This window comes from Protobothrops mucrosquamatus, unplaced genomic scaffold, assembly GCF_001527695.2.
Source record: "Protobothrops mucrosquamatus isolate PMUCROS unplaced genomic scaffold, P.Mucros_1.0 scaffold2149, whole genome shotgun sequence".
Taxonomy (NCBI): Eukaryota; Metazoa; Chordata; class Lepidosauria; order Squamata; family Viperidae; genus Protobothrops; species Protobothrops mucrosquamatus.
This window is the reverse complement of record NW_015388247.1, coordinates 28,500-56,180: the sequence shown is the minus strand read 5'-3', so window position 1 is coordinate 56,180 and position 27,681 is coordinate 28,500. Positions and strand designations below refer to the sequence as shown.

At 38.5% G+C, this 27,681-nt stretch overlaps 2 protein-coding genes across 2 annotated transcripts in view; one reads left to right on the top strand and one right to left on the bottom strand.

Moving 5' to 3' along the window:
- LOC107294906 (centrosomal protein of 290 kDa) overlaps positions 1-14,006 on the bottom strand; it is an 18,334-nt gene extending 4,328 nt beyond the window's left edge. Inside the window, exons 1-6 of the mRNA XM_029285735.1 lie at positions 13,989-14,006; positions 12,330-12,383; positions 4,142-4,284; positions 2,844-2,930; positions 1,369-1,459; positions 409-568 (exon numbers count right to left, since the gene is read on the bottom strand). Coding sequence (XP_029141568.1) covers positions 409-568; positions 1,369-1,459; positions 2,844-2,930; positions 4,142-4,284; positions 12,330-12,383; positions 13,989-14,006 — 553 coding nt within the window. The remainder of the gene's footprint in view (positions 1-408; positions 569-1,368; positions 1,460-2,843; positions 2,931-4,141; positions 4,285-12,329; positions 12,384-13,988) is intronic.
- A 730-nt stretch (positions 14,007-14,736) lies between these two features.
- IMPA2 (inositol monophosphatase 2) overlaps positions 14,737-27,681 on the top strand; it is a 15,730-nt gene continuing 2,785 nt past the window's right edge. The window contains exons 1-5 of the mRNA XM_015824176.1: positions 14,737-14,844; positions 21,428-21,561; positions 23,647-23,751; positions 24,922-24,967; positions 26,103-26,211. Of these exons, the coding sequence (XP_015679662.1) occupies positions 14,737-14,844; positions 21,428-21,561; positions 23,647-23,751; positions 24,922-24,967; positions 26,103-26,211 (502 nt within the window). The remainder of the gene's footprint in view (positions 14,845-21,427; positions 21,562-23,646; positions 23,752-24,921; positions 24,968-26,102; positions 26,212-27,681) is intronic.

The following is a 27,681-nucleotide window of genomic DNA, read 5'->3' as shown; positions in this document are numbered from 1 at the left end:
AATATTTTAATAGCTACATGTTGTCTGGGTTCCAATATTTAGCTTACTAATACATGTTAAACTCCTTTCTCTCTACCTCGTTTTTCTAGCCATTGATAAAATGTATCCCATGTTCTAAAGTATTCTGAATCTTCTTTCTCCTTCATTTTCAATGTAAATCTGTCCATTTCTCTTCATTTTCAATGTAAGTCTGTCCATTTCTACAAATTCATTCTATTTTGAATATGTTTGTAAACAAACCATTTTTGTAAACCAACATTTTCTACATTCACATAAAAGACAAAACTGCCCTGTGTTGCAAACATTAGAAACTTCTAATCTTCATTCAGTCATAGATAAGAATATGCCAAAAGGTAACACATGAGATCAAGAGACAATGAAGCAGATATATGAGAAAAAAAGTATTACCTAAATATTTGCAGGAACAGCTTCCCTTCTTTTTGCACATACATTTGTCAGATGACATTCTTCTCTGAATTGGAACAAATTTGTCCTTTTTTTTATATTCCAAGGCATTTATCTTTTGGTTTGCTAAATGAAGTTGGTGTTCCAGATTATTAATTTTACCCTGTGATTAAATAGTTGAACAATTTTAAAGAACAAGAAAATTAACACATTCTTAAACATATTGGGAAGGGCAATTGGGACATCAATTCAAAATTACTTTTTAAAAAACCTGCACTAGAGGTTAGAAATAAATATGTGATTTAAAGAGTCATTGTCCTATCTAAACAATGATAAATGCGACTAATATATTGTTGCAGATGCCAAGCATTATAAGGCTGCTTCACTCATGGGCTGGATATGAGATTAAAGCAACAGCATGGCAAGATGGTAGAAAAAAAGATGTTACAAGGCATATTTGTCCTGCAGTTAGGTTCAAGGGCATATAAAGAACTGCTTGCAAAAACCCATTTCTCTATCTTAACTACCTATTTGCCTTACTTCCCAGGGGCTTGGAGCAGATGGCAGCACTTAAAAATAAGACATGTATCATAAAAACAAAAGGCCAAATTAAATTATCCTATATCAGGTCAATCCAAACAATTATCATGTTAACTTACAAAGGGAAAGTTTATCATGTTCTGACAGTATATGAAAGAATTATGAAATAATTCAAGAACACAATGCCATAAACACTGTCTGAAGGCAGATATTCCTTGACGTTGTCATTTAACTTTAACAGAAGTGATGGACAGAGATACATGTGACAATTTATTAGAAAACCACAATTGAATGAAAAACAGACCAGTAAATGTATCTTGCAATATGCTTATGAAACATACAAAAATACAGCATTCTATATATACCAAACACATTTCATTTTTTTTTAGTTTATGTCAAAGTGATCAAATGATTAAAGCTTACAGACAGCATTGCAACTGTTTCATTTTGTCTTTGATTTGTTTTGACTTCTTTATTGTACCTTTTCTTCAGTTCATTATACAACTGAAGTACTCTGGAAGCAAAAGTAGAAGAATCGTTAGTCTTCCAAATATGAATATCTATACAAACGTTCACTGAAAAAGAATGGAAGCTATTTATCTGTTTTAGCCACAGTGTTCTGGATCATAGATCCATTTAACCTTGTATAACTCTATGTGTCTTGTATAACTCTATGTATCTTGTATAACTCTATGTATCCCTATGTAACAGGGCAAGGGGAGGGAGGAAGGGTCAGGGGGCGGAGCTTCAAAGGGCCTACCTGTGAGCACAGGTCTAGAGACTGTGCTCACCACAGCCTCCAACTGGTAGAGTTTCCTGCTTTAACACCTCTCTCATGTAATGCAAGAATTGCAAGCACCAATCACTCTCATATATATGGACAAGTCTCTGAATGCCTGGGATCATCTTCCTTCAATATCAGTAATCTATACTGCACAATTCACCACACATTGGTTGCTTCCAATTAACAGAGGTTCTGTGTAGGATCCCCATTGTGGACCCCCTTGTGCTTGACATGTTGTGCTGTGTCCTTCAACATCTTTTCCTTCAGTGGACTGTTGCAGCAGTCCCCAACCTTTGTGGCACTGGGGACCGGTTTCTTGGTAGACAATTTTTCCATACACCAGGAGGGGGAGGAGGAGTGTACAACCTAGATCCTTCACACACACAGTTTACAGTAGGGCTCATGCTTCTATGAGAATCTCATGCATGATGATCCGAGATGGAGCTGAGGTGGTGACGCTAGCGCTGGGGAGCAGCTGCAAACACAGATGAAGCTTCGCTTGCTTGCCTGCCGGTCACCTCCAGCTGTGTTGGCCCAGTTCCTAACAAGTCACAGACCGGGTTGGGGATCACTGGACTGTTGCATATCCATGTGTTTCGTTTCCTCTCATGTCCACTGCACAAGCAATGGAGTGGGGGGTATAATGAGCCCACTGGTGTCCCATTGGGAGAAATTAAAAAAATCATGCATCTGCTGCAGTCCACTGGTCCAGCAATGGACCAATAAAATATCAAGGGATATTTTTTTGAAAAAAGTGAGCATTTTATCAGTAATATAGTAGTGTTTTAGTATAAAACTTTATAACTGTGTAGATGACTCTTCTTGGAAGCTTTCTATTTGGCAATATGTAACTAAAAACATACCCCACAGATATAACTTTTGTTCTATCATCTGTTATAGAAGGGGGAACTAGCAGAACATTTTTATACACTCAAATAACAGAATAATGGACGTTAACAAATATTTCAACACTGATCAGAAAATAACTCAAAGATGGATCTGTATATTTATGGATAAATGTATAAAGAGTGGTTAAAGGCTTTTGTTTGTATTGTTGACCAAGAATCCAAATTATTTGCTAAGATGTATGTTTGACTAGGGTTCCAAAACTCACCTGGCATGTTCCTTTACTACTTCGTGTTCCTTGTGATGAACGCCATCACCTTTATGGTATAAGTGAAACTCTGTTTGAATCTGTACACTAAAATAAACAGCCAATTAAATAAAAAAAAAACTCTTCATATTGAATATTATTGATGTAATGGGGTTTTTAATCTAACCTTCCTAAAAATCCAATAAAGTTGAGAAAGAATACTAAAATCTCAAATCTCTTTTTAATCTCAAAGAAGATAAATACCATCTATATATAAAAAAACATACATTCAGAAGAAAAAAACATGGATACTGATAGTTATGTGATCATAAATTGAAGTACATAGTAGTCTCTAAATTGATAATCTCGGGTTGTGTGATGACTACATTCCCATTATGCTTGGGCATCCTATGCCTATGGCTATTCTGCACTAAGGCGATTAGAGTTGTGAAGCAAGATATTTGGGAAGGCTAGTTTAAAATTCATATTTTCCAATTTAAGTATTTTATACATTGGTTACGAAGCCTCTGCCAATTTCTCAAACTACTGTAATGTCAATTCTCATACATAACCATTTAATTCTATAAACCCATGTTTATCTTTCTGGAAGTAAACATTCTTAAATCCAGTAAGATCTATTTATTGGACATAAAGAATTTCCCACCAAGTCAGGCAAAGAACCCACTTCCATTTGCCTATATTTCCCTAAAAACCAAGAATCCTTTCATCCTTTAATGAAAGAGCCTTTCATTAAAATAACAAAAGTACTAATCCAGTCTTGCAAATGCCATGCTATGTCCTAATTACAGCAGGCCAACATCTTTCAAAAATTGGGGCTACAACCTTTACAAATATTAATTATTCACAAGACCAATTGAATCTATCAAAAGTTAGTATGTTAAGCTAAAATATTGTGTTGGATAATGATACAGATATTTATCTTAATGTTTAATCATTATATTTCTATGTGAATAATAAACTTTAGGAAAGAATGTCTAGAAGTGTGTGGCATGACCCTCAATTTAAACTCATTCATCAATGATTCTATGTAAGTTTGAATCAAATATTGCTTTAATGAAGAAACCGACAGATGAGAAGCTAAATCTTTATACATATTAGAGTACTAAGTGAAATCTTAGATCAGGGTGTCAAACTGCCAGCCCGTGGGCCAGATGTGTCATGCCGAAACCGCACCCACCCTATTGCCGGCAATGGAAAAAAAGTCACGATACATCGCGACACATCACATGATGTTGTGAGTTTGACACCCCTGTCTTAGATTCTTAAGAGGCAGGTGCTTGGAGTATAGCCATTCTTACTCTTTCCTTGTGACACAGGCAGGCAAGCACTTGTTTTGCTCACGTAGTTTATCATGCAGCTGCACTACATCATATTCCAGCTGCTTGTTTTTTAGGCGTACATGCCTCAGCTTTTTAAGGAGCAGCTGATTTTCTTGATTGAGCTGGAAAAATGAGATAATTTTTCTTGTGTTCAAAAACAAAGAGTTGACTTATTGGAGAGATGGGTGACATATAAATTTAATTAATAAGCATACAAGCAAATGCAGGTTATTTAATGTAATACAGTAACATTCGTAGTATGAAATAACCCATATTCATTTTCTAAGGCTGCCTTTGTTTTAGTCAAGCACCTTAAAGAACCCGACCTACATATACTTTCAAAACTCCAAAAACTGAAATGATCCTATCTTATAAAATTATCAAACACAATTAATAGTTTTCCCCCAAGAGGTATTTTTATTACTAATTCTGACATCAATATGTACACTAATTTGATTATTAAAGTGACAAGCATGTTGTAAGTCATCTGCAGAAACTGGCACATATCATATAACACTGCCATTTTGTTTTTCACTTTATTCCCACTTTTCAATCACTACATCATCTGTCAGCCATTTTATCGAAACTTTGCTAATTTTAAATTCATTCCACTTTCAATTCTCTACTCACATATCATAAAGTGTAAACTGCAGCATTCTGACCTTTCCAAAGCCTGTATTCTGTAATATTTAATTAATGTTTCTCAGACTAGCAGTGAAAAAGCAGCCCCTTCCAGCTCTAACCTTTTACTACACACATATTTTCCTTATATACCATTTTTACTACTGATTTTCCATTAAGAAATATTCCTGCATCCTAAATAATATATATATCAACTGTGCAGCCATTTAATTTGAGCACGCATAAATTTTGGGAGATTTAGGTCTTTCAAAATCTCTCTCTTACTATTGCAGGGAACTGCAAGAAAAAATGTCATTTTAAAACATTTTCTAGACTGATTTGCATTGGAAGTAATTTTTACTAGGAGTAAAAATTTTAAGGGCGAGAATAGACACATTTTTAATAGCTATAAAATTTACCATTGGGGGAGGGAGACTGATGGAGAAGACTAAAGATACCTTCCTACTAATCACGCAGCTATCCAAAGGGCCAAGCACTCCTGATATGGGGAAAAAAAGAAAGCTATACTGCTTTCGTTCCCCAACATGACATTCCCAGCCCGATTTATCATCAGAAAAAAATTAAAGTACGTTTCCTTCAGGAGGAAAAATACCTAGTTTTTTTATCTAATTGCCTCTTGGTTCTTTGAAGAGCGATGCCAAACGTTTAGCGCAGTGGTTCTCAACCTTTTTAATGCTGCGACCCCAACCGGTCGTAAGTCGAGGACTAAACTGGTCGTAAGTCGAGGACTAAACCGGTCGTAAGTCGAGGACTAAACTGGTCGTAAGTCGAGGACTAAACCGGTCGTAAGTCGAGGACTAAACCGGTCGTAAGTCGAGGACTACCCAACCGGTCGTAAGTCGAGGACTTTCCCTGCCCGGGAGCCCCGCACATGCGTGGTTCTGCCCCCTGCGCCGGCCGAGGCGTAGCTGGCAAGCGGCAGAGACGGAACAGGCCGACCACCAGCTGGCCCAGCCCAAGGGAGGTAAGGCACCCACCGGAAAAGGGGGAAAAAAGGCGGACAAAAAAAATGGTGGACAGCCTTGCTTGGCGACCCCCGTGAAATGGTCGATTGACCCCAAATGGGGTCCCGACCCACAGGTTGAGAACCACTGGTTTAGCGCTAAAACGGAGCGCCTTACGCGATCTGCAGACGTAGGATCTGCAGAATAATATGGATACACAGGAATTTCTGGGCAGCCGGGAAACACCCAGGAGCCAAAGCAACCATCTTCCCACAGCTCGCCTCTTTCTCTCTCGCTCTCTCCCAGAAGTGATGCCCTATATCTAACTTGTTTCTCAAACTTGGCAATTTTGGGACACGTGGACTTCAACCCTCCTCGCAATTTCCCACTTGCCTCGAAGTTACCCAGTGTGAGAAACCCCGCCCTGCAGCTCCCGCCTTTTCCATCCAAAACAGTGTTGGATTAGGACAGGGGTAAGGCAACCTTGGCTCTTTTATGACTCGTGGACTTCAACTCCCAGAATTCCTGAGCCAATCCAACCCTCTGGGGGGGGCTCAGGTGGAGGGAAACTCAGCTGCTCCGAGCCGCCACAGCGAGCTGCTCTTCGTCACTCACTTGGACGCATCTATGAACGGAGGGCAGCGCCATCCGCTTCCCTTCCATGGCCCCCCACACTGAGCAGAGGCCAAACATGCGGGAGCAGGTTCAAGGCAGCGCCCCCTCCAGAAAGAGACCGGCCCGACAAAGGAGAAAGGGGCAGAAGCAGCTCGGGGCCAGCCGCGGGGTTTCCCAGCGGTCCGATAAAATGCCCAGCAACGGTCAAAAAGCCCCCGCGAGTGCGGCGTCCGCTACCCCGCCTGTCCCGAATTCATTAGCTAAAGTGTTTCTTCTTCAAAGCTGAGGGCGGGGGGGAAATGTTAACTAGTAGCCGGCAAAGATACACCACACGGATTAAATCGGCGTTAGTATATCCGAATAAGGAAGCTCTCGCCCTAGCAGGTTTGTTCCCACGCGCACGCAATTTTCGGCGGTGAAAAAGTAAACCTACGTTTGTTTACGGAAAGTATTTAATGACGCCATAATAACGCGACTATAGGATCAGGTCCCTTTTCCAGAACTTCCGCTCCGTGGTTCCCATGGTGACGGGATGCCGAATCGGCGGCATCTCCTCCCTTCTGGGTTAATGGGTGATGTAAGAAACAGGTTCTTAAAAGAGTCGAAATTACGTTTTTCTATTCAAAGATAGTTGAAGTCATGTGATGGTAACCTTTATGGAATGTGTATGTGTAAATTTTAGGTAATATTTTTATGCTATGGTACTCGATTTTACATTTAAATATAAGCTTGTCTAGAAAAATGTAAAAACCTAACGTTGATTTTGATTAAGATTAAAAAGGCCAATTCCATAAAGAATTCCGACTGCCACTACCCCAGCTGTCTAAAAAAAGCTGATTGTAGCATTTAAAAAAAAACAACTAAAACTGGGTTTGGGAGCCTGATACATTTGTAATTCCCATGAACTGCTTGCTTAAGCCCTGAAAAGATGGAATCAGTCAAAGGAAAGATAAGAAGAAAAGATTTTATTCTGTCAGAAGCTAAGTAGTAACGTCTTGAATAATTATATGCCCTTATCAACTTGTTTAAGGTAAGATTTAGTTGCAAAGGAATATGTAATTCTTTATCTTTGTCCTATATTATTTAAGTTTTGGAACTGGCAACATTCATCCTGGCATACATTTTGTGATTGCACAAAGCTAAACATTTTGTGAATGTTCCTACATGCTCTCAAAGTTCTGATCACATCTGCTGGTGCCCCCAAAAGCTGGCCATCCTTGTTGGAGGGATTCCAACTCCAATGTCATGAATCACGAGAAGTCTTGCTCTGTTGTGTGAAATATTATTTGATCCTTTTCTGAATTTAAAGGGGGTCAAATAGATGCTATCTTTCAAGACAGAGCTACCAATCTGGGCTGCCAAAAACCAGGTGATCACTAGATGGCAGCGAAGACTGAAATCTGTTTTTTTGTTCAAGGACAGAAGAGCTTACATGGAGGTTGCTGCACAATCATTTTAGTCCTTCAGTTAAACCCCTTCCATACAGAGGCTGCTGATCTGGATTGGCATCATGCCCAATTTACGGTCTTGAGGGAATCTTTTTAACTGAGTTAATTTCAGTGACTCTTCCAAAGAAAACACTACAAACATAAACACTGAAACATTTAGAGAAAACATTGCAAACATAGCACTGAGATAGTTTCATTGGTGCTGTAAGGTGGCAGTCAAAATCACTTTGTCCTAGCTCAGGGGTAGGCAACCTTGGCTCTTTTATGACTCGTGGACTTCAACTCCCAGAATTCCTGAGCCAGCAATGTCATAAAAGAGCCAAGGTTGCCTACCCGTCCTAGCTCATTGAATTTCCCCTGTGCCTTCTTGAATTAAAAGTACCTGAGGGTTAATTTTGCCCATCACCTGCTTTAGGGACAAGATTTTTCCACACATCAAAACAAAAGAGATATAGTAATAGGGTATTGGCTAAAGCACTTTTTTGTGCTGCTTCATTGGACAGTTGAAGGAAGAACTACTTAATTCATGAGATTCCTTGGCAATTAGCAAGAAACACAGTCCCAGTATTGCATTTTTTTTTCTTTTTTACCGTTTCACAGTGAAATTATGTAGACGTGCCAATAGTGGGGTTATTGGAGGAGGGGAAGCAGCTCTTTATAATAGTCACTTACTACAAATATAGAGAGACCTCTTGCACACTTTATTGAATTGGGTGCTAGACTGATTTTATTTATATCTTGTCTTTCTGCCCAAAGTTCTGCATTTGATTTCAGTAACACTATAACTCATGAAAATTTAGTCCTGTTAATACAAAACAATTTAATGAAAGCATATTTGCAGCTGGCTTATATGGCACACTGAAGAGCATTGTTAATCAAATATTTTAGAGAAAGGGTTAGGGTTGAAAAGGACTAAGTGATCTGCTTAGGATTGTTGTATTGCTATTAGCAAGACAAAAGCAATTATTTTAAAATGATTTGCAAAGAAAAGAGCTGAACCTAATTTCACTTCATTCCAAACCTTCTAAAAATAGTTGGGTAGTGTCAAGATTGCTTATGTATATGTGTGGCCCTCACCGTTAAATATGCCAAAACCCCTTTTCATCATTTTAAGCAGTTTATGGGGGGGGGGGGAACAGGTAAATATTCTGAATAACTATATTTGCTGGTCATATTTGCTAATTAAACTAAAATTGTGCTAGCTAACAGTTTGCAGTTTTTGTTTGCTTCCATTCTACGTCAGGCATAATGCTAGAGAGGAATACAATGAATGTTTTTTTTAAAAAAACAAGTGTATGGGTATTGTCTTCATTCTAGCTCAAAATAGAAAAAACTCATACTAGTCAAACTACAAAACCTAATGGATCTTGAAATTTATCTATAGACTTTACATAGGAGAGCAACTCCCATTGTTTGTATTGGATTTTTTTCTTCACAGGAAAAGAGCAGCAAATCCTGCTTCCCTACTTCCATTCTGCTTTTATGATTAAGCATTTGCTTAGTGTTCTGACTTTGGAATACTTTGACAGGAGTGTTGAAATAGTTTGCAGGCCAAGTTATTCTTAATTTAAACACCAATTGTAAAGATTACAGAGAAGCTAGTACATGCTTGAACACATACTCATTGCCTTCCTTTTTTTCTTCCATGCAAAATACAAAATGCTGATTTTTCACCTCTAATGCTCTGTCTGAAACAAAGAAACTAAAGACTGCATGCTGTAACTGGAATGTACTTATATATTAAGACTGTCAGTTGTGACTTACATTCAGATGTATCCCCTTTTGATGTCAAAGGAAAGGAACTGTTTTTCTTAGAGAACCTGATCTATTCCTTATTCTTCAGCTGTCTTTTTTTAGCAAGTCACTGTATGAATTCTCCCGTTTTTCCAATTTACAATGCAATTATCAATTCTTAAACTATCCAGAAGGAAAAAAATCTTAGTCTGTTGCACAACAAAAAAACATGGTACCATAAACATTATTACATGGATTATGGCATAAACTTCCATGGATTGCAGTATTCTTTCTTTCCTTTGAAAGAGACAGTATGAAGAAAAACAAAGTATGAAGCCTCCTTCCTATCTGGAGCCTCCAGTGCTCCATACCCTTGTTTGTCAACAGGTGACTTCAGCCTATTGATTTGTTTGGGGAGAGGACTACTATTTTGGGCTCCAAGCAGGCACTTTAAATCAGCTATGTATCTGAGTTCTACCAGTGAGTGTACAAAAGGACTTTGAGTGGCCAAATAACACATATTTGATATTTGTTTCACTTATGTAATGAACCAAGCCATCCATGCAATGTGATAGTGTGAAACAATAATTGCCCCTTAGTCTCAAAGGTGCTTCTTCAAAAGACAACTAAACTGTTTTTCCCCCCCTCAGGAGGAAGATGTTTTGCTTCTCATCCAAAAAGCGTCATTGGTTCTGGCAGGATAGTGGGGGCGATGGAAGGATTAGTTCTGACAGTTCTGAGGGAGAGTTGGAAGGATCATCTTTCTTTGCATTCATCTGGTCTGGTCTGGTGACTCTCAGAGAGAGTGCTAATAACCAGATGACTACAAAGAAAGATGATCCTTCCAACACCCCCACCCATCCTATCAGAATTAATCCTTCCATCGCCCCCACTATCCTGCCAGAACCGAGAAAGCTTCTTGGATGAGAAGTGAAACATCTTCTTCCTCCGGGAAAAATATCAGTCCAGTTTCCTTTTGAAAAAGTACGGTACTTTTGAGACAACTATGACTTGGATGACTGAAAATCTCCAATTGGCCATTAGATTCAGCAGCTGGTTGCATTTTCTTTAGTTACAGTAACTGCAACCAACAGCTTCCTGTAATTTCACATATTCCTCTAGGGTAAACTGCTTGAGTTTTCTAGCAGGAATTGATTGAAGATTAATGGCTTTCTTGAAATGAGCAACTCCACCTTGCTATTCTCCTGAAAATCTTATTTTTACCCAGTGCTTTTTCTGATGGACTATGACTGATGAACACTTCTGCCAAGACAATAAGGGCTTGCAAATTTCTCATATAGTTTTGCAATTCTTACAAAATTATGCTGTGACTCTTGGGATTTTTTTTTTTGTCAGGATAGACACTTTTGAGAAAATTCACTGTTGTCCCATTTTCTCCATTTCATTTCACTAAGAATGGATTAGTAGAGTTTAAGAACTTTAGAAACAGCTTTGTAATTTTTCAAAACTCTCAGAAATCTATCTATTTAGCATTTATATGGCTGCCCAATTGTAACTATTTGAGCCTGGGAAGGATACTAAAACATCCACCCCGAAATCCTAATTAACACATAATAATTTATTACTACTCATTAAAAAATAAAATGGTGAACAGAATTGAAAACTTCTACAGCTCAACCTGACCCCAAAGCTGGGGAAAGAACTAAGTTTGAACAGCATTCCTAAAGGCCTGTAGAATTGGAAGAGCGGAGGTTGTTCCAAAGGGCAGGTACCACTACACAGAAGGCGTACTTCCTGAGTTTCATAATAATGGAATTCTTTCAATAAAGAAATCCAGAATGTGCCCTATTTACTGGAATATATGGGATAGGCATATACCCCCAGAAGCAGGTAGTTTTGCAAATAACCTGGTCCTATGCAATGTAGGACTTTATGGATGATAACCAGTAACTTGAATTGCACCCAAAAGCCTATTTGGAAGATTTCAAAAATGTTTTCCATGGAGGATGATCTGTCTCTAGAAACCTTAGTATTAACCCAGCAGTTCTTTTTCCTCCTGTTCAATCATGTCCAATTCTCAGAGACTTCCTGGACAAGTCCCTTCAATTTTCTTGACAAGTTTTTTTTTGCAGAAATGATTTGTCATTGCCTCCTTCCTAGGGTTGACAGAAAGTGATTGACTCGTTCATCCAGCAAGCTTTGTGCCTAAGGTGGAACTAGAACTTACAGTCTCCCAGTTGCTAGCCTGAAGCCTTAACCACTACACCAAACTGGTTCTCCTTAAGTCAGAGTAGAATCCCTTTAAAAATCAGTAGCATGCAAATGAAAGTCTTTCGGTAGCAAAGATGTGCAATAATTGAAAATAATCTAGAAGGGGTAGAATATATGTTCATTGTGTAGATTTTCTGCAGTGGGAAAACAAAAGAGGGTTACACATGACTACAGTACTGTATGGGGCTTTGTAAAATTTGGAAGTGAGACAGAATAATTGCATAATAAAAGCCCTACTTGGAAATAGCTAAGGTTGTTTAAATATGGAATATGCTGTCATTGAGAAATCAAATGCCTGAACTCTATGAAAGATATGAGCAAATGATAGCATTTAGCAGACCTTGGCATATTTGGAAAAAACTAATTAGAGTCAGACCAGGTATATTTGAATAAGAGATAATCAGGAAATTCTACAGCTATAGGCTAGACTGGAAAGTCAAAAAACATATTGGAAGAAATCGGGCACAAACCGCTTATTTATTATTATTTATTTACTATACTTTTATGCTGCCTTTATTACTTTTTATAAGTAACTCAAGGTGGTGAACATACCGAATACTTCAGAGATATGTCCATGTAGTCACCAGGAACATAAAAAGGCTCTGCCTAGTATTTGAAAAAAACACAATTAACTCTGAAATAAACAAAAGTACAGCAAAAAATGGAATGAATATATAGCTTTGTCTATAATTCATATTCCTATTTTATAAACAATATTTAGAATCTTTTTTAAAACTGTACTTAGCATTTATAAGAACCTTTGATAAAACTTGTAATTCTCAGTGCAACTTTCAGCATGTGATTTCAAGACCAACATTATACTCTGTCATCTATGGAGATTCTCAATCATCCAGCTCGTGGTTGCTCCAAAGATGTTTTTTCCAAAACGCGACTGGACTTTGTTTTTATTTCTTTGAAAACATTTCACTTCTCATCCAAGAAGCTTCTTCAGTTATAACTGAATGGTGAGGAATGTATTACATCCTCCTTTAAAATAAAAAGAAGAAAACTCTTCAGACTAATCACTGTAAGAAAAAAGCTTACAAATACATTGAAAAAAAGTTCTCATAGTGTAGTTAGTGCTAATGCACTTCCACAACTTGTATTAAAAGGAAATCGTCTTTCCAAAGTACACCCATCCACACCTCTGGGAAGGAAAATCATTTGTACAAGTAGTCCTCAACTTATAACAGTATTAGATTATCCAACAGGACCAGTTCCTAGAAATTTGTTTTCTCTTTATAGAGCAGTGGTTCTCAACCTGTGGGTCGGGACCCCATTTGGGGTCGATCGACCATTTCATGGGGGTCGCCAAGCAAGGCTGTCTGCCATTGTTTTTGTCCGCCATTTTTTTTGTCCGCCATTTTTTTCCCCCTTTTCCAGTGGGTGCCTTACCTCCCTTGGGCTGGGCCAGCTGGTGGTCGGCCTGCTCCGTCTCTGCCGCTTGCCAGCTACGCCTCGGCCGGCGCAGGGGGCGGAACCACGCATGTGCGGCGCTCCCGGGCAGGGAAAGTCCTCGACTTATGACCGGTTGGGTAGTCCTCGACTTACGACCGGTTTAGTCCTTGACTTACGACCGGTTGGGGTCGCGGCATTAAAAAGGTTGAGAACCACTGTTATAGAGGAAGGGCAGATTTACTTCCAACTTGACACTTTTTCTGTGTGGATGGTCATTATTTGTAATAAATTCGTTTAAAATATGAAAAAGAAGTAAATCAGTATTCCAACTAACATTGACATTACAGTTTATTTGCTTACCATTCACTAGTTTTAATTAATTTAAAATTAATTTAAGATAGTAAAAGACTCGCCACGTGCTCGTTGAACTCAAAATCTTTTCTGCGCGCTGGATAAATGTCCTATAAGCCGATTTTGTCTGGAGGATCTGACCAACCACAGAACGGCGGGAGAGGAGCCTTAACTTTCTTGGTTCTTTTTAGAAAGAACATTCTTGGAGAAAAAATAAGGTTCATAGTTTCATCGAGAGAAATATTATCTTACCCCTCAGTAAAAAATGCAATAGCATCATAATTGCATCATTTTAGCAAAAAGCCTACATTTGGAAAACCTGAATTCGCTTTTTAGCTGTCAGTTGGTCTTACGCAGTTTCCCTGAGGCGGGGAATTTGTATTGAAAAGGGTGGATATTAATTTCTGCAATCAAAAATAACGGAAACGAAACGTCTTTTGACGACAAGAACCCCAGACTAACTTGACGAGCGGGAGACATGCGAACTTTCAAGAACTGCATTGCCAGCCTCCGAAGATGTCTTGCAAAAAAAAAAAAAAAAANAAAAAAAAAAAAAGAAGAAGCGAGGAACTTCCTGTGAATCACATCCTATTGCCCTAGAAACGCCCACCCGGGCCCGTGATTCGCTAGCTACGTGAGGAACCAGCCTGAGCGCCATGTCCTAAGACAGTGTTTCTCAACCTTGACAATTTTAAGGCATGTGGACTTCAACTCCCAGAATTCCACAGCCAGCAACGCTGGCTGTGGAATTCTGGGAGTTGAAGTCCACATGCCTTAAAATTGTCAAGGTTGAGAAACACTGTCCTAAAATTAGGTGTCAGCGAGAGCGCTGGGCGCGGAGAGAGGCGGTTTCTCCTCTAGACGGGCGGAAAGCATGGCCAGTCGGCTGAGGAAGGCGGGCTCTGTGTCAGTGGAGCCTCTCCCGCCTTCCTCTGTACCGGCGACCGAGGTGCCTCGGGGAAGGCGAGAGGGCAGCGAGGGCTAGTGGTGGCGGCGGCGCAGGAAGGAAGAGCGGCGCGGGGGGCGGGCAGGCTTCAGCAGTGCGGAGGAGGCGCCCCGCAGGGCTGAAGTAAACAGCCCCTCCTTAGCCCGAGCGAGGGAAGCCCCCGGAGCGCCGGAGAAAGTTCAAGGACTTGCCGCACCAATTCCCTCCCCCCCCCTTCCTATTTCCGCGGAGATCCTCGCAAACGCGGGAGGAGCGGCGGTAATCATGAACCCCAGCGGGCAGCGAGGGTTAGGCAAAGCGGCCGCCGGCGGAGAAGACCCCTGGGAAGGGTGCCTGGAGGTGGCGGTGGAGCTCGCGCTCCAGGCGGGACAGGTGAGCGTGGGGGGTGGCCGTCGCAGAAGGGGGCTTCGAGTTCAGGCCACGCGTGGAGCCTTCTGGGGGAGCAAGCAGATCCTTGGAGGAAAACTTTCTTGGCTCTCTCTCCCTTCCCCCCCCCCATTTGGGGGCATCAGTCAACTAAGGAGGTCCCCCACTGCGCTTTGTTCCTTCTGCCTTTTGTAAGATTTATGTCGAGATTTCTTTGCTAACCTGAGTTGCAGCTGTGTGCAGATCTTGGGACTTACCAATGCACAAGCCAGCCTTCACCAACATGGATCCCTTCAGATGCACTGAGCTCTTTTTCAGAGGTTTGTGTCTGGAGGGGAGCAGGTTGGAGAAGAAGTGCGTGGTTGCCCTTATGTTGATTTTGGGTGCAAACGCATCAAGTTCATTAGGTTTCAGTTACTCCTGAATAAGGGTGGAAACCTGGCCTCTACATGTTCCTTTAGGACAGGGGTAGGCAACCTTGGCTCTTTTATGACTCGTGGACTTCAACTCCCAGAATTCCTGAGCCAGCACAGCTGGCTCAGGAATTCTGGGAGTTGAAGTCCACGAGTCATAAAAGAGCCAAGGTTGCCTACCCCTGCTTTAGGATAAGATGTAAAAGAATGTGGTGATCACATATAGGAGAACGTGCTCTGTAATAAACTTGGGTATAGACATATATTTTATCATTTTGGTGTCATTGTTTGGTACAGATGCTCATTTTTATTGGATGTTTGGAACGTAGGAAATGCAGCTATACAAGTAAAGTAAATCACAAAGTGGACTCAGCATATTTACTTTCACCTTTACACAATATTATTTGAAGGGTTAATATAATATTTTCTCTCTATAGATTTATAATGAGTGGTCTTGAGCTCTTCAGCTCATTCACCCCTTCGTGAAGTTTCAGATTGTTCATTGACACATATTTATTATATGAAAATAATAAATACGAATTTAACTAATAGCATTGCAATGAATAATAATACTGTGTTGTTATCCCATCAATCCTTGAGTGTTGATATTAATCACTTTAAGGGAACCTTGATCTAGATCCAATCTTTCTAGGAGATAGGATGGTGAATTTCTCATGTTTTCCTCATGACAACTCTGTAAAATAAGCTTTCAGTTCAGTATCATCCAATGAGTTTCCATGATTGATGAAGAACCTGAACCTTGATATTTTAGGTTTTAAGCTCTTGACATTCAGCATGAAATTATGTCTTAAAAAGGAAAAATAAGGATCACTGAGAAACTCTGCAATAATAAATAAAAACCAGTAATAGTCATTTGAATAATAAATTCTCTACTGTGTGTTTTTATAAGTGCTTTCTTCCTACATTAGTTTTTTACACCGGCACACTAAATTTGAGAAAGGACATAATATTTCTATTCTCCCAAATAAGAATGACCACAACATTTCTTATTTTAGTTTTTCTTCCGTTTAAACTGTCCAGTAAACAGTAACCTCTTAGGAGAGATAAAATCAACTAGTCATTTTGCTAATTACATAGTGATAGCATCTACTGCAAAAGCATATAATTTTATTGGAGAGGGGGCCTATAATGATGGAGTACAATATTATGATATTTATACCCTTGCATCCAGTTCCCTGTTCTGTACAAATCCACATTTAACATTACAAGTAGGTAGCTGTTTAGTTTGGGTTGGGTTGGGTTAGCCAACACCAACACATTGTTGCTTTTATTTGTTATTTTTGAAAAAGAATGTTTTTTTTAACACAAAGCGCATTCCTCCTTTTCTATTACTTTTATTCCTTTCAAACAAATTGTGTCCTTCTATTGCTCTGTTCCAGGAATACAGCCATCCTACCAAGTCTCTATTATACTTAATAAACATATTTTACTTTACAGTGATAAAGTCATCCTAGTGGTTCTCTGTTATGCTTATTTTATCGTATTTGACTCTCTCTGCTGAGAGCCCAAGCTTGTCTTATTTCCCAGGCTCTTAACATTAATGTATAGACAACAATGACCATGAGGTTTATTCCACATTCTGTTTTGTTTTGTTTTTTGAATGGTTTAAAAACCCCATTTCAGCAACATTAATTCTTCTTACAATGTACAAGCCTTTATATGAAGCCCTTCGGGATTTTTGTTTACATCTATCATCCTTTTGTTAAACACATTTTTACAGTTCTAATGAAGTATCACCCATCTTCTGCCAACAATACGTCATCTGGATGATTTAGACAAAAGTCCGGGAAATCAAATACCCCCTACTGATTTATAGTATTGTTTCCCCTTACAGTCCTTTTCATGAACTGAAAGGACGGATGAGAATATCACTGAGCCCTGGGGATTTTGAGCCTCTTTCTAAGATTTTCAAAGTCTCATGCAATATAGTTGTAGCTGGTTTTTTTGCAGAACTGTTTGTACCCACATGTATTAGCAGGAAAAGCCTATTATCAGTGGATTTGATAAATCTTGTTTTGTCATGTCTTTGATCTTTGGGCCTGTCAGATGACCCACTTCATGAGTCAAAGAGTCTGGTCAGTATCATTTCTTTTAGTTTCTCAAAGTGATGAGTTGCCAACTACTGCAACTCCTTTTTTGTTGCTTTATAGGGCAAAGTTTACTTGCTATTAATAGCATATGCTTAGAGTAGTTGCCTGAGGCTAAAACCTAAGTTATGTTGCTACTTTACCTTTCTGTAGCAATAGTAGGGAGGAAAGGAAATGTGGTTTGCATATCCTGTATATTTCTGACAAGTTCTTTTAACTCTTGAAACATAACAAAAAATGTTTTTTTGATTATGATGATGACTGTCCATGAACTGGATTTTACTTGTGGCCTTCCAAATAGCAGTTGGATAACTTGAATATCGCATTTTGCATGTGTTCCTATATTTTCAATTGAGTTTAATACTGTGTACCTAAAAAGAGACCAGGTTCTTCAGCCCAGGAACCTTTTTGATGAGTTATGCCAAATTTATACAGAATAAGAACATATTTCTCCACAGTTTGGTTGTGGATGAGCATGTATACCTGATACTAGGTATACAGTATTGGGACCTGGGGTTGACAGCGAGTTGTGATATTGCCCTCTTGGAAATCTGCTCTGCTATGTTTCGGGTCCTGCATTAGCAAGCGATCCAATATTAGGTGATTTGGGTAGCAATGATTGTCTGGTATTAATAGTGACCAAAGGGTTTGGTCTGGAAGGGACAAGTTGTGCATGCCTATTTGTGATTTTGGGCAAATTAGGAGCTTTGCTTGTGTGCTGAACACTTTGTTGCACAGCAGAGTGTTTTTGTGAGCTCTTAGAGCTCATTGGAGAGCAGGAGGTAGAAAGCTCATTGCTTTTCATTTGGGAGACTTCAGCCCTCCATACCCTGAAGCAGTGTTTCTCAACCTTGACAATTTTAAGGCATGTGGACTTCAACTCCCAGAATTCCACAGCCAGCATTGCTGGCTGTGGAATTCTGGGAGTTGAAGTCCACATGCCTTAAAATTGTCAAGGTTGAGAAACAGTGCCCTGAAGGAAGATTCCATGAACTTCATGGTAATTCTAGGCCAGTGATGGCAAACCTTTTAGAGATCGAGTGCCCAAAAACTGGCCCCGCCCCCACCCTGCCTGCCCACAGGGCCACTCACTGCCTGCAGATCGCCCAGCAGCGCCATGGTGACCATGCCCTCTTCCCACACCCTGCAGCATTAACTGTGCATGATGGGGCGTGAGGGCAGAGTCTTGTCTGCTCTGTCTGGTTGCCATGTCCTTGGCTGCACTGCTCCGCGTGGGCCACGCTCGGCGGGTGACTCTCGCCAGGGGGCCTGCTGGTGAGGAGGGGGGTCATGCGGGAGGCAAGGCTGGGGCAACAGCACGTATGCCCACAGAGAGGGTTCCAAGTACCGGCTCTGGCACCCGTGCCATAGGTTCGCCACCACTGCTCTAGGCAGTCTTGGTGTTGTACTAGGTATGGTATTCATCTACAAGCAGTTGACATATCATCTGATAATGGAAGATAAAGATTAAATCTTTGCTGTAGTTAGATTGCTCCCTGTTTGTTATGAGTGTCGTCACTGTCGAGAGGCTCTGTAGGATGGAAGGACCTGCAGTATTTGGATAATCTGGTCCAGCACCTAATGAATTTAAATGTATTTCAGAGAGCATTTAGGATTATTCTGAATAACCTGGTAAGTGGCCGTTTTGAGTGCCTGAGCAATTTTTGGAATATTGAAGTAACCAGAACACTTGATGAAATCACCTCCAACTAGTCGCTAATTCCATATTTTATGTATGAAATCCTGCCCATCCTGGACTATTCCTGCGTGCTAGTTCCAAGGGACAAGGTGGCAGAAGAGATACCTAGAGTACTAGTGGATAAAAAACAAAAGCAGATGGGACTAGATACAAGTAACTGTTCATACTTGATGGCAAAAGGATGGCAAAGTAATGCTTCTTATTGTGATTACAGATGGTGCCTCTACAGCCCTCTTTACAGTTACTTGCATCATTTTGAGGGGCACAAAGCAGAAGCTCTCTCTGAAAGCTACGTGAGATTCCAGGGCAGGATTTCATACATAAAACTGCTTAAATTCCCTCTGGTCTGGACTCTGCACAGGATGGGTCGTGATTGGATTAGCTCTTGTGAGGGTAACTTAAGATTCATTTCAGCTTCTTAATTCTGAAGAAGTATATAGAAGTATATCTGTGGAAAATGGTCCACCACATGATTGTCCAACCTTTTGGCTTCCTGGGCCACGCTGAGTGAAGAGGAATTGTCTTGGGCCGTTTATAATATATATATTTAATGTATATAAATATAAATAACAAACTTCCTTTATTTTTAATATTTTTACTATCTTGGAGCCACATTACTCGCTATCCAGGACCACTGGTTGGACATGCCTGATCTACCACATGTAACCTAGTCCATGTTCCATTTGGCTGTTTAGAAAGCATAGGAGGATGCATGGGGTTCAGTAGTCCATGTCTTATTGAACAATGTGATTATGTCCTTTATCCTGACAATGGTGTACTCTTTCCTGAAGAGGCCCCTCCTAGATCCAACCAATCGTGGCTCTAGTTCCTCTTTTCACGTTGCTGAGAGCGTGGTAGAAGAGGATAATCCAGACCCTAATCAAGATTTTGACCTGGGCATGGCACAGATACCATATTAGTCTGAGAGATGAATTACATCATGATCTCAAAGTGAGGAGTGTACCCATCCTGGTTCTTTCAGGTCACACAATAACCTTCAGTACCATCAACCACTGTATTCTTCTGGACCATTTAAGAGAGCTGGGAGATGGAGGCACTGTTTTATAATGCCTCTGTTCCTTTCTGGGTAGCTGGTGTTAACCCTTTATTGTATGGTTTTAAGGCAGCTGCAGGATCACCTACTTAAGATAGGCAAGAGTATAATGCTTCTCTGAATATGTCCCAGTGTTAGCACAGAGGTTCCCAGCCATAACTTCCCTGACAGCCTTTCGGAGGGCACTTAAGATTATCCTATTTCGAAATCTCAAATTGGGAGTGGGTTTACTTTTACTGAATATTGAAACTATATTTATGCTTTTATGTAAATGGCCAAGAATCCAGAATGTCATAAATAAATATGCCTTGTTTATGCCGGGAATATCACTGTGTCAAGTAAATATCTGTATGTTTGTAGGATTTTTTCAAATAAGGATTTTAAATAAAGATTACAGCTCCAGCACTTTCTTTACATTCCTGTGAAATAACAGATGCTTTCAGTCATGCTTAGCTTCTCCTTGCTCTTTTAAAGACCTTCCGTTTCCCTTGAGTTTACTTTAAAAATATTTCTACTTACATGCCTTTAGAATGGAATTTGTATTGTAAGTCATTTTTGGATACTGTGCAATGGTCATTTTTGCCTCAATTAATATTTTACTCTGAAAGAAAGTGCAAAGAATTAAAAGATAATATTTGGCAATATAAGGAGAAGCAAACTATGAAGAAATTATAGGTTTTATATTTTTGTATCATGTATATCCTGTTTGGCCCATTTTTCTAGCCTCTAGAAAATTGTATATATAATAGTTTTAGCAGAAACCAAAATTGTTTTTATAGTAACAATTTCCATGGTACAGACTGTATAAAATTATAGCATGTCACTATACACTCATTAAGGACCAAATTCTGGACTCAGTTCAATCTTAATTTAACCAGTTTAACTTATTTCAACTCAGTTTAACTAAGTCAAAAGCAGTCCATTTTATGTAGTTGTGATAGTGTGCAAAATATTTTCTTCTGATAGCTTTTGTTAAAAACAACGTGCGATTGAAATGCTAATATAGCAGTTACTGAATTCATAATCTATACATTTATACAGTGACAAAGTGTTAGTGTCCTAATTTTGAGGCAAAAATATGGCATCTAAACAGCAGCCATTATTGAAGAAAATTTAACAGAAAAATATGATAATTATGTTAATCAGCACCAGCATCTTCTGGAATAAAATACTGTACTTTACATGTGATATCATTTTAGAAGTTATTGTGTGCATAACAAAGAATTATATCGCTTATTTCCATTGAGAATTTAATGCAGTTTTTCAGAAATAATGGGAAAAATCTGTAAAACAATGTATAATATTTTCTTTCTAGATTATTAGAAAAGCTCTCACTGAGGAAAAGCAGGTATCTACCAAAACATCTGCTGCAGATCTTGTGACTGAAACTGACCACTTGGTGGAAAATTTAATTGTTTCTGCACTGAAAGAAAAGTTTCCCTCTCACAGGTATGTTTGGCCATGACATTATTCTACTGGTAATTTTTGAATGAATGAAAATTATAATTAGGTGAACAGATGTTTCATTTCAATGAAACAAGCATGTTCCACATGCAGAAACTTTCTGGAGAGTATAGATTGGCAATAACCAGATATAGTCTTGGTTGTGTTACGTTGCCACATAATGATCTGGTTCTTAAACATACTGCGCCCCAATGGAATTTGGTTGCATGCACTCTCTGAACCTGGATGATAATATTATGGTTAAGGTGGTTTGCACAAATGGTTTGTTAGCTTAGTTTATTTTTCTTTTATTTGAGTGCTTTTAAGCTGCTTCTGTTGTATGAACAAGTTTGCTCATTTTAGCCAGGATTCTAATCCTTGTGATTAACTCTGCTTCAAATTTTCAAACATAAATTAAGCAAAAATGAAATGGTTGAATAATGTGGCTTTTTCAACAGCTCTATCTCTACTGCTCTGCTTTCATCTGAGCATGCTGGTTGGGGAATTCTGGGATTTGAAATCTGTACATCTTAAAGTTGCCAAGTTTGAAAAACATTGCCATAGATAGATGAAAGATTTCTCCAGGTTATGGCAGAAGATTTGAAAAGCTATACCTAGAAGTGGATTTTCAGCTACCATTCTTGTCAGCAATTGACTGTTTGATTTTTTCTGCTACAAATGTCTCTTGAGTGAACCAGTATGCTAGGACAGGGGTCCCCAACCTTGGCAACTTTAAAATCTGCTGGCTGGGGAATTCTGGCAGTTGAAGTCCACAGGTCTTAAAGTTACCACGGTTGGGGAACCCCTGTGTTAGGAAATTTGTAGAGACCAAATTTTTTTGTCCGTAGAACTTCATCAGATGAAAGCAGAGCCAGGAGGAGTGGAGGTAAACAATTAGAAGAGTCACATTTTCCAACAGTTTCATTTTTGCTTTTTTAAGTTTGAAAATTTGAAGGAGAATTATTAACAGGGTTAGAATTCCACACCCCTTAAAATTGTGAAATTTGAAAAACATTGAGCTATATTTATAGTAACTAACTTTATAAATATGTGCTCAATAAATACATTTGACTTCATTTTAAAGTCTCTTGGTCCAAGTTCTACATTCCATGAGCTTAATAGATAAGTGGGGATTTGAGACTGTTATTTCTTGGTCTTAGCTCTTTCATTACACTTAAATTATATTATGTAATAGCTGTGTATATGATTAACCTTATAACACCTTTTGAGAACATTTAGAGGAAATAGTGGCAAGAATACTATTTTCCAAAGCATAACAGAGATTGTAAAGTTTTTCATACACTTGCAAAGTATAGTAAAAATATATCTCTTTATAAGAGTATTACCTATTTTAGTTTGAGCTAGGGGCACAGAGACATTTTCAGACTATTCTAAAATGAATGTTTGCCAATTTCTATTGTGTCGTTTTTGTTTTAATTCTCTAGTCTTTGTTGTCTTAAATCCAGCTTTAAGGTTTCCTTTAAGATTCCAGTTATAGATGGTTACAATCTAGACTTTTTTTGGGCAATTATTAATGTTTTGTTTTTGTTTTTTAATTATTGTTTACAAGAGGGATGGGCTGGGACTACAATCTTATAAATTTCTGAAGAGCTGCAGGAAACTGCTTTTTATTCATAACCTGAAAGCTCTCCCTCCAACATATTCTACCAGAGGAAACAAGAGCTAATTTTGCTTTAATTTGTAAAAATAAATGAACTGTACATAGTTCAAAGAAAAAGCCTGTGTTTTATACACTTTGTAAATGTTCTTCTGGCTGTCATTCAAAAGAGGAATGTTGCAGAGAAAGATGAAGAAGCAGTCATTGCATTTTTGCATGAAATATGTAGATTTCTCATTCATGTTGGCATGTGTATAAAAACTTTGTCCCTTAAGCCTTCTTGAGATCTTTTGATCACGATGTTTTAAGTTTCTTTCATTTAAAGATATATGTAACAGAGAAAGTTTTTATGCCAATTCCTAGTATGCTGTTCAGGTTGGAACCTATTTTATTAAACAATACATCTGCAACTGCTTCAAATGCACCTTTAATTCAAAGTTTTTTTATTTGAGTCTTGTCTATACCAATGTTAGGTTTATTGCGGAAGAAGCTACTGCTGCTGGTTCAAAGTGCATACTCAATGACAGTCCAACCTGGATTATTGATCCTGTTGATGGCACTTGCAATTTCGTACATAGGTAAAGACACAGTGAAAACCTTGTGTCAAATGACACAAGACAGATTGTCAAGCATCTTTAAATGCGCGATGTATCAATTGAATTTCTGTGCGTGTTGAATCCCTTCTAGTTTCATAGAGTGTGATAAAATGTAGAAGGAGATTGATTCCCAGGAGGAAAGGCTACATTCCGGAGAAGCAAGAGGCAACACAGTTGACATATCATGTGGAGGAGAAAGAGGCTAAAGACAGCCCCCTCCATAATAGCTACAGAGTATATTGTGCATGCAAACAGTAAAATGCTCAGTCTGGCAAGATTTTGTCTATAGGTGGGAAACAATAAAGAACTCACCTTGGAAGGATCACTATGTGTCATTCTTGGTTTTGGGCCTGACACGGAGCTTACAACTCATCCAGTGCCTGTTTTGCACCAAGCAAATTTGTGCACAGGATTGTATCAAATTTATTTGTAAAATAAATTATATATACAACTATCAAACAGCAAAAATCAGATCATTAATTTGACCTACTTCAGTAATTGCTTTTCTTTTAACAAATTAGTCTGTTGAGTATTAAGTTGTCATATTCTGGATCATCTTGAATCCTATTTTCTTTTGGAGGGAATTTTCATTAGTCTGCAATCTTTGGTTCATAAAATACTTCATAATGGAATGTATTAGAAGGCCTATTTTTTACCCAATGCTGCATGATGAAATGATTTGGGAAATTGGGCTGAAAGTTACGGAAGGAAAAATAATATTTATGTTCTCAAGTTATAAGGTGGCAGCAGTTGTTAGAAAATTACTTTTGAACTCTAACATTTATTTTAGAAAAGCAGCTGCTCCTCTCTCTTAGTCTATTTCTGGTGTGACAATATCCGTTGATGGCAGCAGGGAATAGGAGCAACAGCTAATTGGTTGCGTAGATTCTTAAGATTTAAAGAATGGGGAACTTTCTGAGAATCAGATAATTAATCATTGGAAAAGTCATAAAACTGTCCTCTAGGGTCAGAATGCAAATCAGTTTTCCAACAATTAAAATTTTAGGAAAAATTTAGAATTTTATCTCTAAATATAAAAAAAGTAAGATTTCTTACCTGAGAACCAATGAACAAACACTATCACAATGTTGATATGGTAAAAGTCATTGTTCAGAAAATTTATTAACAAATATAATGTATTTATTTACACAGGTTTCCAACTGTAGCTGTTAGCATTGGATTTGCTGTCAACCAAGAGGTATAAAATAATGTTCTGTAAGTTTGATAGGCGCTAGTGGCAGCTGTTAAAAAATGAAAAAAACCCCAAATTTAATAAATACACCTGAATAAATCTTATACAACATTTTTCCCATTTATTTTGTGATATTTGTGGAAATATAGATTTCAGTGCATAAACCTACTTATAATATTCAAACCATCCTTTTGATGTTTTTACATAAAAAAATATAAATGATTTTTCTCTTTACTAAAAATGTTTTGGATAGTAAAATATATATGTGTTCTAGCCATGCAGAACACTGTTGCAAAGAAACAGTTACAGAAGTACTCCTTAATCTAAACCTTTCTCCTTACACTAAATTGCAATCTGTGAGATACACTTGCAAAGTTTATGCATTTAGGAGTGGCATAGTGTTTAAGCAAATGACCAATCAATGAATCAAATCGGTTTATTGCAATCATAGACTAGCAGTGCTGTCTCCTCAGTTAAATCACAGGATTAATAGCTCTCTGTATTCTCTATCGTCTCATGTTACTGTAGTAGAATATTTGTCTGGATTTCTAGAAACAATGTTGGTAGCCAGTATGTGGCTTTTATGCTTTTCCTTTAGAACAGGCAATCCATTGAACTGAGTTTCCCTACAAAAATAACCAGTACCTTTTCTCCCTACCTCAATTTGCCCACTTTGCTCACCTGACATCCACCCTCGCTGCTAGACAATGTTGAAAGCCATAAAAATGTTGTGGTAGCAAAAACGTTGGATCGTGCAAACTTTGGAAGCACAATTACCCTTCATATTCTGTAAACTGAGAATTGCTTTGGGGTGAATTACACATGATACGTCTTGATAGTAGGCGATAGGCAATGGAGAATTCAAGAGAAGGATGATGGAACACATCTGATAAGTGATTATGCTTGCAGTGAGTACTCTGCAGAAGACATTTCTTGTATTTCTCATTTAGTAACTATGATGTAAAAATTAGCCATTATATAAGGGGATGATATATTTAATTTCCTGTAGCTTTTATCATAAGGAATATTTGGGATAATTAAAATAGTGTAAACTGCAATCTTATGCAGTTAAAAGAGGTTTGTTTATACTGATATAATGCAAATTGCATTCATGTTCCTTTTCTTTTCTTAAAACCTAAAGCTTGAATTTGGTGTAATTTATCACTGCATTGAAGAACGATTATACACTGGTAGAAGAGGTCAAGGGTCATATTGTAATGGCAAAAGGCTTCAGGTGTCAAAAGTGACAGGTTGGTTTAGATTTTGTAAACACTATAAAATTTATGCATATATATATATAATATTATAGAGTTGTCACTAATTTTAGATAAAATTAATGTATCTTCTAGGTAATGCCTACTTTTTCTTAATTCAGTTTAATAATATTTATGCTAAATCACTATAAATTCAGCTCCACTAAAATTAAACTCTGTTTAATCCTATTGCTAGGTGTCTGGGCACCCAGAGGGGGGGATGGAGGGCAAGTGACAAATCATGTGTTGTGATCTCACGATATAGAAATTGCAACTTATACTTTTGCATCAGGCACTGGGACACAAGTATATCAGGAAGACATCTTATTGATGTCACCATGCATTGCTGTAGTCTCAGTTTGCTATGGATGCCCTCAGCTGGGCATATCTTCACTGGCAGACAAGTGAGCCAAAAGAAGGGTTAGGGTTATGCTATGGTTGCTACAAGGACATTATGAAAAACAGGCTATATTGTTCTGGAGATACAGTGTAAAACCACCTTTTAACAGATTTCCCTGGCAGTTCACAGAGTTCAGACAATTTCTTTAATGTTCACGACCTCTGTTGTCTTATTAGTGTATAACTTTAAGAGCGTAATTACTAATTTGGTCTTGTAAGGATGAATTAGAAGACATTCCTGTTCTCCCAGACATTTATGCATTAATTTGTTCCACATTTTGCATTTTACTGGAGTATGTATATATGTAAATGCGTACACATGAATTGGTTTGGTTTGGTTTGAATTGCTTAAATCACTTTGCAATCTGCCTAGAGGCCTCCCGTTATTGAGTGCAATAACATCTAATATTGTAAATAGTATATGAGTGCTAATAAGAAATAGTGATTCACCCTAAAGTATTTTGCATCTATTTCTAGAATAGCAATGGATATTGTACAAAAGTTTATTAAGCTGTTGTGTTGTCACCTTTCTTTCTCAAAAATATATATTATTTGCATCTGACATTCCCACTCTGTTTTATTATCTTTATTACAAGATCTAAAATTTAAATCACATGGCCTTTGAATCTCATAACTTTAAGTCTACAAGTCCAAGTAAAGACCTAGGGTTAGACTAGAGCAGGGGTAGGCAACCTTGGCTCTTTTATGACTCGTGGACTTCAACTCCCAGAATTCCTGAGCCAGTTATGGACTAGAGTGATCAAATGCTGTGGATTTTTTGTGATATATAATGTGACAAAGATTTATTTCTCAATTCTAGAATGGCAATGAAAGAACAGTAATCCTTGTTTAGCAATCATAACCGGGATTAGTAACCAGGGCTTTTTTTCAGCCGGAACGCGGCGGAACCGCGTTCCGGCACCTTTTTCCGGGCCGGCCGCACCGGAAATAGCCCCTCCCACACCGGAAATAGCCCCTCCCAAATTTTACTTGCATTCCTGTTCTCTAAAGGGGCGGTCCTAGGGTTTGATGAGGGCGTGGCCAGGTTTGAGTTCCGCCACCTTTTCT